Consider the following 12462-nt stretch of genomic DNA (forward strand, 5'->3'; position numbering starts at 1 on the left):
TATTGGTTGACTAATAGAATCAGGTGTGTAACTGCTTGGTTGGAACAAGACTATTGGTTGACTAATAGAATCAGGTGTGTAACTGCTTGGTTGGAACAAAGACCTGCGCCCACACCGGCCCTCTCTGGTTCACGTTGCCCATCCCTAATCTAACCTGACTAAGCATACCTGGACATGCCTAAAAGATTTGCATGCCCATGCATGTTTGGACTGACCAAAACAGCTTGCTTTGTGGGCAATATACAAATAGACTTAAAATATGATGGGAAATCACAAAAATAGGTTATATCTACAAAACAGTATGTGATAGGGAAAAAATGAAGGTGATTTTCATGATCAGCAGCCCAAAATCCATAAAATATACCCAAAAGTGTCCAGGAAGCAAACTCTTCATTGTCCAGTGTTTTTAAAGTTACTATTGGGATCACATAAAGTTGAATCAGTTTATCTGAACACAACGTTTATTGAGAGAAACGTTTCATCACTCATCTAAGTGACCTCTTCAGTCTCAACTGACTGCAGGTATCCCTACCCTTATAAACAATACAGTGGCATAATGACCAAAAACAATGATCGACTTTATATGCAAATTTTTAATGTTGGAAATTGAATCATGCTTTGATGGAATGCACCAACTATCACACAGAGATAAGCCTCAAACAAGCAGAGCGGTCAGAAATTGGATTTACAGGTCATTCATTGAAATCAATACTCAGTGCGGAACATTGTGAAACAAGAATTGTTATTTTTCTCCATTTCACTGGACTCTATTTAGCTCATTCAATTGAGTTCTACAAATGACCTGTGGAGAGCAGCAACACGCCTTTAATGCGTTTAGTCTACCGCAAATTAGTCAGTAGAAGAAGAAAAAGAATCCCTTTACTGCTCCAACTGTACCAGACAATATCTGGTGAAATATTTGGTTTAAAAAAAGTTAGAAAACGCAACAATTGAGACTTAAAGGAGCTGCACTATAGTCATAAAAGAGCCGTGATCTGAGTACCGCTATACTTTTACTAGCGTATTGCCTCGATAGTGCTTAGACTTACTGTCACATTTTTGAGTGTCGTAACACAAACTGGTGCGTTAAGGACCGATGGTGTGTTACGGCAGAAGTCGTTTTTTACGGCAGTATCCGGCCTTTCGTATAAATGTTACGTATTTGTATGCCGTTAGTATCGTAGACGGTTAGCATAGCTTGGAGTGTTTGTGTTGGTCTTAGTACAATGGGAAGTGAAGATGAAACAAATCGGACGCTCTTCATTAGAAATCTAGATCAAAGAGTGACGGAGGAACTTTTGTTTGAACTGTTTTTACAGGTAAGGTTATCGCTTTAGCTACATACTAGCCAGAATATCTTTCGGTAAGCTAGTGAGCGTCAGTAGCCTTTTGTAGGCCTGCTAGTGTCAACAGTATACGACCGACCATTCATAAATTGCCAGCTAATGTTAAGGAAAGACTACAGTGCAGTCTAATCTTTGTGTGAATTTTACTGGAAATCTTTTTTTTAATGAACGGCTGTGAACAGATTTGAGAAGAAATTATATTATTATTATGGCGAACATGTTGACGTTAGCTTACCGCCAATTTTGTTTGTTTTTTATTCAAATTTAAATTTCAACGTTTATTTGGGAAGAGACAATGTACATTAGTCAACATTCGAAACTGGTTCCATGGGCAATCCCTTTTCCTGGTGTTGTTAGGCATCCTAGGATAATAAAATAGTACAAAAATAAAATAACAAAACTTAGTTAATATACATGAGCAAGCAAACAAGAAAATATATACATAATAAACAAATAATTAGAAAAAGAATAAAGATAATATAGAAAATAATATAAAAAAGCAGACATAAAACACAGCTAATGTACAATACAGTTAAGCAACATGTTAAAGGCGTGTGTGTGTGTGTGTGTGTGTGTGTATAGCGTCAATGTTGAGACGTCGTTGGTTCTTAATAAGCCAATTCTTGGACATTACACTTAAATTAATAATTGGATGGGGACTCTAATTCATTGTGGTGCTGAGTTCCATTGATGTGATGCTCTAAAGGAGAAGACAGCCTGACTAAATGCAGTTCTCCTGAGTGGGATTGTGCAGTCCCCTCTAGCTGTACCTCTAGTAGCTCTGTGGTAGATTTGAAGTCGATGAAGCTGGACAGAGGAGGAGGAGCTAAAACATGTATGGTCTTATAAATTAGGCGGACATTTTTGTATTTGATGAGGTTTTCCGTACTAAGTAGATTATACTGTTTTATACTGGCAATGATGAAAAGTGAATGGCTTCTTGTCTAAGGTTTTGAGTGATAGTTTGTGTCATGAGATTTCATCCTAATTTTTCTCCCTGTTAAATATTTTTTTAGGGAGTTGTTCCTTATCCGATGCGAGGGTCTAAGGACAGGATGTTTTGTTACTGTAAAGCCGCCTGAGGCAAATTTGTGATATTGGGCTATACAAATAAAATTTGACTTGACTTGACTGTAGAGTGTGTGCTAGACCAGCTTATCAGACAGTAGGTGACCATTGAGTGGAAGTATATCTTTGCTGCCTCAGTTGAAAGGAAGTATCTGGTAAACCTTAAATTTGCCAGACTAAACTTGACTTTATTGCAGATCCTTTTTATGTGGGTTTTGAAGCCGAGGTTTGAATCTATGTGTATTCTTTTGTGTTCTGAGACAGCTTGTAGTCTCTGTCCCTGGAAGAGAATATCTTGTTCTACATTTATGCTGTTGCCGTTTTGAGAAAAACATACAAACTGTTTTCGACACATTCAGTTGCAGACAACATTGGTTAAGCCAGGATGTGACCGTCAACATAACATTTTTTAACTTTTTGATCACCACTTAAGTCTTTGGTGTCTTTGTAGGCTGGACCGCTTATCAAAACGAAAATTCCAAAGCACACCGATGGAAAACAGAAAACATTTGGTTTTGTCATGTACAAACACGAAGAGTCGGTGCCATATGCTTTGAAACTACTGGAAGGGACATCGCTATACGACCGAACTATATACATTCAGTTCAAATCAGGTGGGTGAACGTTTTGTGCCCAGTAGACTTTTTTTTCTTTCTTACATGTACTTATGTATAATCATGTCACGGCATGAGGTGAAAATAAGTACAATCATTTAACACTGACAAGGGAAGGCTGAATTTGAAGGGGCAGTAAACTTTTTTTCTTTGTATATTTTGGAGTTGAAAACATTTCGAATGGGCCTCGGATGGTAGAACTAATCGTCCTGTTGATGAATGAAAAAAGGAACGCCCTCTCCAAATTGCCCTACGTCATATGGGGGCATCAAAGACACAGACCCATATGATATAGGTAACACGTGGGTTCAAGTGCATTAAACCAATGAAATATGAGGCTAGTAGAAAGGTGACACACTAGCATTCGTCAAACTAAACTCTGGGTATGGTGTGCAAAAACTGAATAATGTCCAGAGTTCAATAATATCCGATGTCACTGGATAATGTCCAGAGTTTAATATCAGGTGTCACTGAAATGCCTCTCTGATGGCTGACTAAGTCCTGTAACATCTCACCACATGTCTTAAAGGGTAATTCGGTATTTTTAAACCTGGGCACTGTTTTCCCATCATTGGGAGTTTAAATGACTAATAGGGACCCAAGTTTTTGGAATTGGTCTGGTATTGAGCGAGAACGCTTCACCTGGCAGCTGCAAAATGGACTGTGATGTAATCCCTGGGAGTAATTGCACCCGTCAAAGTATGTCCACTAAAAGTGCTTGTTTTTGGCACTGACAGGCTCAGATTGTTGTTATTAAAAGCGTCTCACAACATTCTGGAAAGGATCCCTAGAGAGGTAGACCTTATTCTTTATGTTTCTCTTCTTCCAGTCTCTGTTGGAACATCCCTTTTATTGCTGCTGCTATTTGCGCACAGGGGCATGGTTTGTTTACAAAAAAAGAAGTCACGCTGAATCTTAGCAGAGCTGACCATTCATTTGAGGTAGCATAACTTGAGACATAGAGGAACTGCTAGCAATAATTTATTTCCAAAGTCATGGCTGAATATTTAGCTGGTTTCATATGCATGCATTCATATGACAGTTTCATATACATATGAAACCAATCGCCATTTTCATAAACAGGTCGCCATTATTTACACATCAGGTTGTGATCCCAGAAAGCTGAATCAGTTCATACGAACACAAAGTTTAGTGGGAGAAATGTTTCATCACTCATCTAATTGACTTTGTCAGTGCAAGCTATCCCCAGCCTTATAAACGGCACAGTTGCATAATGAAGTCACTCAGACGAGTGATGAAATGTTTCTCCCACTAATCTTTGTGTCCAGATGAACTGATTCAACTTTGTGTGATCATAACCTGATGTGTAATGATGGCGATCGGTATATGACATTATATGCATATGAAACTGACAACTGATCGGCAATTTCGGTCAATGTCTACTGCCTGCCAAAGAAGCTGATTCACCTCCTCTGACTTTTGCCTCTCTCCATCCTCATCCTCTCATCAATTTCTAGGGGCTCTTCATCCATCTACTCTGGCTCAAATAAATAAATTGTCAAACCCAGCTAAATGTTCAGCTGTGACTTAGGAAATAAATTATTGCTAGCAGTGCCTCTATATCTTAGGCTATGCTACCTCAAATGAATGGTCAGCTCTGAAAAGATTTGGCATGACTTCTTCTTTTGTAAACAAACCACGCCCCCACATACAAATAGTAGCAGCATCAAAAGAGACTCTACAAGAGACCAGAAGAAGCAAAATATAAAGAAAGGGCTCTCTAGGGATCCTTTCCATAATGTCAGAGAGACTTATATCCGAGCATGTCAGTGGCAAAAACAAGCACTTTTAGTGGACATGCTTTGATGAGCGCAATTCTGGCTGAAATGTTCTCGCTTAATCCTGGACCAATTCCAGAAATGTTTGTCCCTAAACACCAGTTGATGGGAAATTAAGGCCTAGGTTTAAAAATACCGGAATTACCTTTTAACATCACGCAAGGAACTGCCATTGACTTGGAATGGCCACACAGACCTTAGATACATAATGCAGATTTTTTGCAAGCAAAATTTGTTTTCATTCAGGTGTGGCATTCCTGTCGTGTTCACATGACATATATGCGACCTGTAAAGGACATGTGCAGTACACCTACACTACACTCAAATTGCAAGTATTCACACATTTCTGCGTTCCAGTGCCAACACCTGACCAAAAAAAAAAAAACTGAGAAAAATGCTCATTGTGCTTAGACGTTAGACGATTTTGACATTTTTTTCAAAATTTTATTGGGTTTTGCAAAAAAAAAAACAAAACACCATGTCGTCAGAGCATTCACAGAGAGCAAAAAGTACACGTTCCCTCTACAAAGACACACCACAAAAAAGTGACAATTGACCCAGTGCTAAACACCACAACAACCCACAGAAACAAAGAAAACAAACAAACAAACACAACACAACCATAAAAAACAGCAAAAAGATTAAAATAAAGGAAGGTGGGGGTTTTTTTGATAAGGATTTCACAACGGACACATGTATTTTTGCCTGTCTACTGCCAGCAGAAATTATCTTGATACTTCCAGTTTGGAAATTGAGCTTTCAAAATAAAAGCAATGGAAAATGGGACCATAAGGGGCATTAAGAAATTCAGAGTTGATTATTCTAACCACAGAACAATCTTAACAGTTCCATTGTAATGTTGTAAGAGTTTCACATTATAAAACGGGTGTATAATTAATGTCTGCTATGTTCATTTACAGTCTTTTAGCAACCTAGATCTTGTGAGTAAGCTTAAATTCATATTTTTCTCACATATTTTGATGGCTAAATTGCCTAACCCGAAGTATTGTGAGACATAATTTCTACTGGCTTGCAGGAGGCCAGACATAGTATGTCAACTAAAAACAATACAGTGATATTTTTCATACCAAATATTTGATAGTATACTGATAGTTTTAGGTCCTCACGATCCACCAGTACTGCTGTTTTTTTTTTTGTCCTCCTTGATAGTTCACTACATTCCCCTGTTCCTAGTTATTCCAGTCTACAATTGAGGTTTTGTACCCGGAACAACAGGTGAATGTAATGAGCTACCTATAGGAAGAGAAAAAGACCACCGAACTACCTACAGGAAGAGAAAAAGACCTCAAGGTGGTCCTTGAGGCGCTGATTGAGAAACACTACTGTGGATGGTTTTTAATACTTTTTTTAAGAGTTAGTAAAGATGACTGGGCGCTGTTAATGGCCCAAAACCTTATAACAACAAAACAGTCAAGCCTACTCGGTTTAAGACTGACTTGGCTGTTGCATCCCATATAAATAAAATTATTCCTCTTCCCATTTAGCCATTGATTGAACCTCTTTCTGTTTCCTTTATTCCATCACAGGAAGCAGTCATGATAATAGTTCAGGGAACTCACAAAATTCAAGTCCTGCGAGCACTCCCAGTCCACATGGACCAAGGTGAGAATGTGGCATGTAGTTTTCTTTTGTTACCCAAGTATAAAGAATATGGTTTCTCAATATTATAATATTCAATATTCTATCTCAATATTGTGCCAGTCACTCTGGCACAGTGTATTAACATGTACCAACTAGTGGATGCCTCTGCTTATAAATACAGTGTGTGGGTGTGTGGGTGTGTGTGTGTGTGTTGCCAGTCCATTTCAATTCTGTGAAAAGGACTGATCAGGTTACACTGATTGAAAGCTAGCATCTTCTTTTATTTTGCATGGTAAATTCCTTTCACTTACAGAAAGCGGTAAAAGGAATAATACAGGTTGGGGGAATATTTTGAAATTCACAGTGTGGGTACAGTTCAATGTATGTGTATGGAAATGACAGGTTTCAGGTTATGAAAATTATTTTATCTGTAATTCTGTTTCACTTGTATACAGGACACAAGTTCAGTTAAATTCTTCACCATATGCCCCGCCTCCTCTGATGCAAAAGTCTTTTTCATCTTCTGAAAATTTGCAAAAGCAAATCCTGGTAAACCTCTTTTCTTGTTATTTACAGAGCACCTCTCACACCTGGCACAACTGTAGCAGTCATATAAAATTGTGAATACATTTCTGTATGAATGGATATCTGCCCAGAATTTTTTTTTTTCCTGACATGCTTAAATTTTGTACGTCAGAGTGAAGCATAAAGAAATGCAATCCTAAATCCTCAGTATATAATTTACTATAGCAACAGGCAGTTTTGGCCTCTTATGTTATTTTGAACACAAGCAGTGACATTCTTCATGATTTTTCCAACTCTTGTAGATGACCAATTTGATGTGGCAGCAACAGATGCAGCAACTCCAGCAATTAAATGCGGGCTTAACAGGAATGCAGCCGAGGCAACAACCTGTGAGCGGGAGTTCTACTGGAGGTGGCTCACGGCAGTATAACAACTCCTATCGCCAGATGAGCAGCGGTGGCGGCAGCGACCACAATAGAAATCAACGCCACACAGATGATCTGAACCCTGGTCGCCGCCAACAGCACAGCCACAGCCACAGTCGGGACAACTTCTATAACCATGACAACAGAGGCGGCAACCGTCATCAGAACAGAGGTGGCGACCGAAAATATGATGATAGAAGTGGCAACCGAGGCTACCAAGACAGAAGATGGAGACGGTACTGAGACGCTATGGGGATTTTTTTTTTTTTTAAGATTTTATAATGAGCTTTTTTTAAACAAAAATTTCTTCAAATCTGTTGTGGACAGTTTACTTGGGAAGATCAAAAATTCATGTGAAAAAAAACATACAAAAAAAAACCAAACATACTCAGGTTGTTTGTATACGATGATACTGATTTGAAGATTTATTGATCTGCCATTGTATTTACGTTTAGGCTGTTTTTCTTTGAGCAATTCTTTCTAACATGAGTTTCTCCTCACAACATGAGATTATGTCGTGAATCAGGAATACTTTGTCATTTCATTTCATGTACTGCCGTACATGAAATGTATGGAAGTATATATAGCGGTTTTTTTTTTTTTTTTTCGGAAACCGTCAATGGTGTTGATAAAAGTGCTCAACAAATGAGGAGCGGAATATCGATATAGATGTAGGAAAAAAACGTTATGAGTGCGTGATGCACGAAACAAGCTTGTACTGCTATGTATTCAATTTTTTTTCCTACATCAATGTTGATATATACACACACAAACTAAACAAAAATAAAATAATCACTGTCCAAGGCAACGAATGCCAGCCAGGATGTTGGAGGGCGTCCGGGTTGCGTAGCGATCTATTCCGTTGCTTACCAACACAGGGATTGCTGGTTCAAATCCCCGTGTTACCTCCGGCTTGGTCAGGCATCCCTACAGACACAATTGGCCATGTCTGCAGGTGGGAAGCCGGATGTGAGTGTGTGTCCTGGTTGCTGCACTAGCGCTTCCTCTGGTCGGTCGGGGTTCGTGTTCGGGGAGGGGGGACTGGGGGGAATAGCGTGATCCTCCCACGCGCTACGTCTCCCTGGCGAAACTCCTCACTGTCAGGTGAAAAGAAGTGGCTGGTGACTCCACATGTATCAGAGGAGGCATGTGGTAGTCTGCAGCCCTCCCCGGATCAGCAGAGGGGATGGAGCAAGGGCCGGGACGGCTCGGAAGAGTGGGGTAATTGGCCAGATACAATTGAGGAAAATCCCCCCCCCCCCCAAAAAAAAGGATGACTGCCAGTCTGCATGGGCTAGCAGTTAGCTTAGCCTGCCCCGCTTCCACACCCACTGGATGAAGCGGACCAGGCTTCCCCAGCCGATCCAACACCAGCTCTCCCAGCCAGACACCCTCGGCTTTACCTCCTCGGTCGCAGCTCCAGGCAGGGCTGTGGTCCCTGGACCCACAGGACACAGCAGACCAAGCTCTCCAGCCGATCCAGCACCAGCTTTCCCAGCCATCAAATGAAGACAAAGACACTGCATGGATAGGAGTGGGTGAGGCCGCCGCAAACGTGAATTCGCGCCGCCATATTCCCACACCAGTACTGGGTGAGGCCGCTGCAAACGTGAATTCGCGCCGCCATCTTACCACGCCGGAAGCGGGTGAAACAAAAGGCATTGAAGAAAGTGACAGCTATATCTTCTACTCAAAAAGTATACTTCTTTTGCTTGTTGTCTTTTTTATTTTAAACATTTAAATGTGTTTGGTGTATTGGGCAAGTTTTGTATCCTACAAATAGTCTGGAATGATGCACCAACTATTTTATTGTACTTCAGGTATTTCAGCAAAAAACAATGATTTCTGATAAAGATTCAATTCCACCAGCAACAATAATCCTGCAATGGTTCAATACTTTGTTTCCTATATTTTGTTAGTTCACCGAGACATTAACCTGCATTTAGGGGTAAAAGTATTTTAATGTCTTTTTTTTCTTCTCTTAACATGGTTTAAAGCGAATAATTGTATTATTAAAAAAAATCCATTCATTTGACTTTTCTCTCATCTTCATTTGTTTGCATGCTCTTACATTGCTGGAGACACTGAACAAATGCCGGTGTTGCCCTAGCAGACTGTTTTGGCCATGGTGCTGCATTGATGCTATTTACAGGGCATATTATGTGTGCAGAACCAGCCAAGTGAGCTATTGTATGCAGTTACATGCACACATGCATACCTCATTATCGAACTCTATAAATGGCACATGAGTAACTAATATGCTTGTGCAGCGGGTTACAGTGTAATCTGCAGGTGGCGCCACATACATCCCTTTATTGAGTCAATTCAGATGATATATATATATATATATATATAAATGGGAGGTATCGGCTGCTGCATTTGACCTCTCTTTTCAAGATATAGAAATAGTCTTTGTAAGGGTATGTTACTTGGATCATCGTTTGCTCTCTGCTCAGTTACCAGTGAGACTGCATGGAAGTCATTTTGGACGTGTTTGAATGATTCCTATGTTCCTTTATTGTCCAGAACGTGTAGATGGTGACCCAGTCCTGCTCTCCAAGGTTACTTATCTAAAGGGACTTGTTTTCTAGCTTGTCAATGGTGTGGTGGAGTTATAGGTTTGTTTTTTGTGATATTAAAAAATATATATATTGTTCCGTCCTAGATTTAGTTCTTTGATCACTGATATATTTTGTTACCGTGAACGTTTTGCTATGATACCCCTAGTGTTGCCTTACCGAGGGCTTGCTTACAACAAAGTGAATGGCCAAATCCTTTAATGTCCACATTGAGGTCATAATCTACCCTTCCGAAAGTGCTTAGGCCGCTAACAACGGCTCCTGCAGTGTATCAGCTAGTTTATCCCCAATAAAGCATAGGGGTTCCAAAACTGGAGGTACATTTGCACCCTCTCCTCTAAACCCTTTGTCTCCTGTAATCTGCCCGGTGTCAGATTCCACCCTGATGCGCCCAAGTCGCCCTAATGAAGAGTATCCTCTGTTCTATGTTGCGGGGCGGCGATACTAGGAAGGGCTGTTATTGCATGCGTTGGCTGTGGCATAACTGTTTTAATTGATTGATCTGCTTGGCGTCTCCAGCCCTACAGCAGGCGGATTAGAACTCAGTAGCCGCTGCTGTGTGGACTTATATAGAAGCGTGTCTACTGAAATGATCCACTATCAAAGACACCCCCCCTTCCTTCCAGCACCCACACAAGTCCAGTTGACAAGAGCCTGTTACCATCATTCCTGGATCCTAGCACTCAGGTTGCCGGGTTCATAAACCATGGCATGGTATCCAGCAACCCTCACCCCCACCCCCTTCTCCTCCTCACCCCAACACACGGACACAACCCCCAGTCCCTGCTCAACACACACACCAACGCCCAGCGGTCCCTCGATACTCCACCCCTCAAAATGTGTTAAACAGACTGCAGCAAACCTTTCAGCGGCAGTTGTTCTCATCTTCTGCCTTTGATCAAGCCATCGAACCCAGAAGACCCCGAGCCTTCCCATGCAAAGCTCCCGCATTTCCTCCATAGTAATCCTGTTACACTTTGAAGGTGGTGGCTGTAATCTACGCAGGGATAGGCCTCCGACCAGTTGTATTTGCTCCCAGTGCTTGGGAAGATGTTAATCATTTCTCCACAGGCCGCTATAGCGTTTCAAAGAGAACAAGTGACACAGTCGTGTCTCTCTCTCTCTCTCTCTCTCTCTCTCTCTCTCTCTCTCTCTCTCTCTCTCTCTCTCTCTCTCTCTCTCTCCCTCTCCCTCTCTCCGTGAGGCTTCCTGCAGCCTGTCGGAGCTGCAGCGGCTGACAAAACCTTTTGTTGTTGCAGCAAATGACTATCGCATGTCAGCACCTTCTGGGAATACACAAACGTCTTCCCGACGACAATATTACAACCCATTACAAAAAGCACATGGAACACACACACACACTCACTCACTCACTCACACACACACACACAATGTACATGTCTTTGGAAGAACCCCGTGTTAAAATCCTTTGTGATAACGGGAAAGTGTTTTCCTCTGTGTGAAAGTGGTCGCTCACAGTCGTCCGTCCACTCGCGAAGAGAAAGATCACCAACATCCGATATTATCTGAGTCGACAGAGAAATCTAAAACACGATCTAAATCGCTATAAATACAATACGATATAAATTAGCGACGCTATTGTAAATAACCCTGTTAAATAAAAATCAATGGGAGAACCGGAGGATGGAGTTAAAAGAGCGATTCTGACCAACTTTTTTTTTTGCCTATTTTGGGGCGTATTTTGCATGTAGTTTCGTTGAGGATAAATAATTTTAATTACTCGTGAACGAAATAGTTTGTTCATGCCATGGCACATGACTGAAAGGATACAAATTAACTCTTAATGGTGTATAGGTGAATTCGTCTATTTATAAAGCCACAGGACATGGTTGTGATTATTATTATTGTTATTATTATTGTTGTTGTTATTTTTATTGTTGTTGTTGTTGTTGTTATTCTTTATAAAGCCTCAAGATAAGGTGGTTGTGGTTGGCAGCTCTGGGGAGACGTCAGAGTTTCCAACATGTTTCTGGCCGCAGCGTCGATGTGCGGTTATAACTCACCACATTTGCTTATAGGGCTTGTAATGACGTGCTTCTTTACAGCATGACCTTAATAACGTCAGTTTGCTTGGCAGGGGAGAATGAATAAATCCAAATTGCCACCTCTACTGTTACTCAGATGTGAAATTCGTTTAAGTGAGTAACGAATCGTGAAAGTGGGTTGGCATATAATTTATTAAATAAGAATTAACAGCTGTAAAATAATAACGGAAGGCTAACAATTACAACGACAGCCTACTACTGATAATCATCGGGATAACACTACTCTAATTTTTACGTAGATCTACTCACATTAGAAAATACACTTAAATAGACAACATTTTTAAACGCCAGAGTGTGTTGCTGCAAACCAGTGTCCCACCGAACTGGTCAGATGAAACGCGTGCAGGGAGCCGGGCTCGTCCGTCTCACCCTGCAGGGTGTTACTGTTTCAAAACGTCTCGTACAACACGCACATCTAACATCACCTGCAGACACGTG

The 12462-nt window shown here is 40.8% G+C and overlaps 1 protein-coding gene across 1 annotated transcript; it reads left to right on the forward strand.

Annotated features, from left to right (window-relative positions):
• Nucleotides 1–1163: 1163 nt before the first annotated feature.
• On the forward strand, nt 1164–9414 carry rbm7 (RNA binding motif protein 7). The gene is made up of 5 exons (XM_056283674.1): nt 1164–1319; nt 2866–3028; nt 6375–6450; nt 6885–6978; nt 7257–9414. Exons 1-5 carry the CDS (start codon nt 1227–1229, stop codon nt 7620–7622), a joined length of 792 nt encoding a protein of 263 aa, XP_056139649.1. The 5' UTR covers nt 1164–1226; the 3' UTR covers nt 7623–9414.
• The last annotated feature ends 3048 nt before the right edge of the window (nt 9415–12462 follow it).

Source organism: Lampris incognitus, chromosome 7 (genome assembly GCF_029633865.1).
Source record: "Lampris incognitus isolate fLamInc1 chromosome 7, fLamInc1.hap2, whole genome shotgun sequence".
In the NCBI taxonomy this organism is placed as follows: domain Eukaryota; kingdom Metazoa; phylum Chordata; class Actinopteri; order Lampriformes; family Lampridae; genus Lampris; species Lampris incognitus.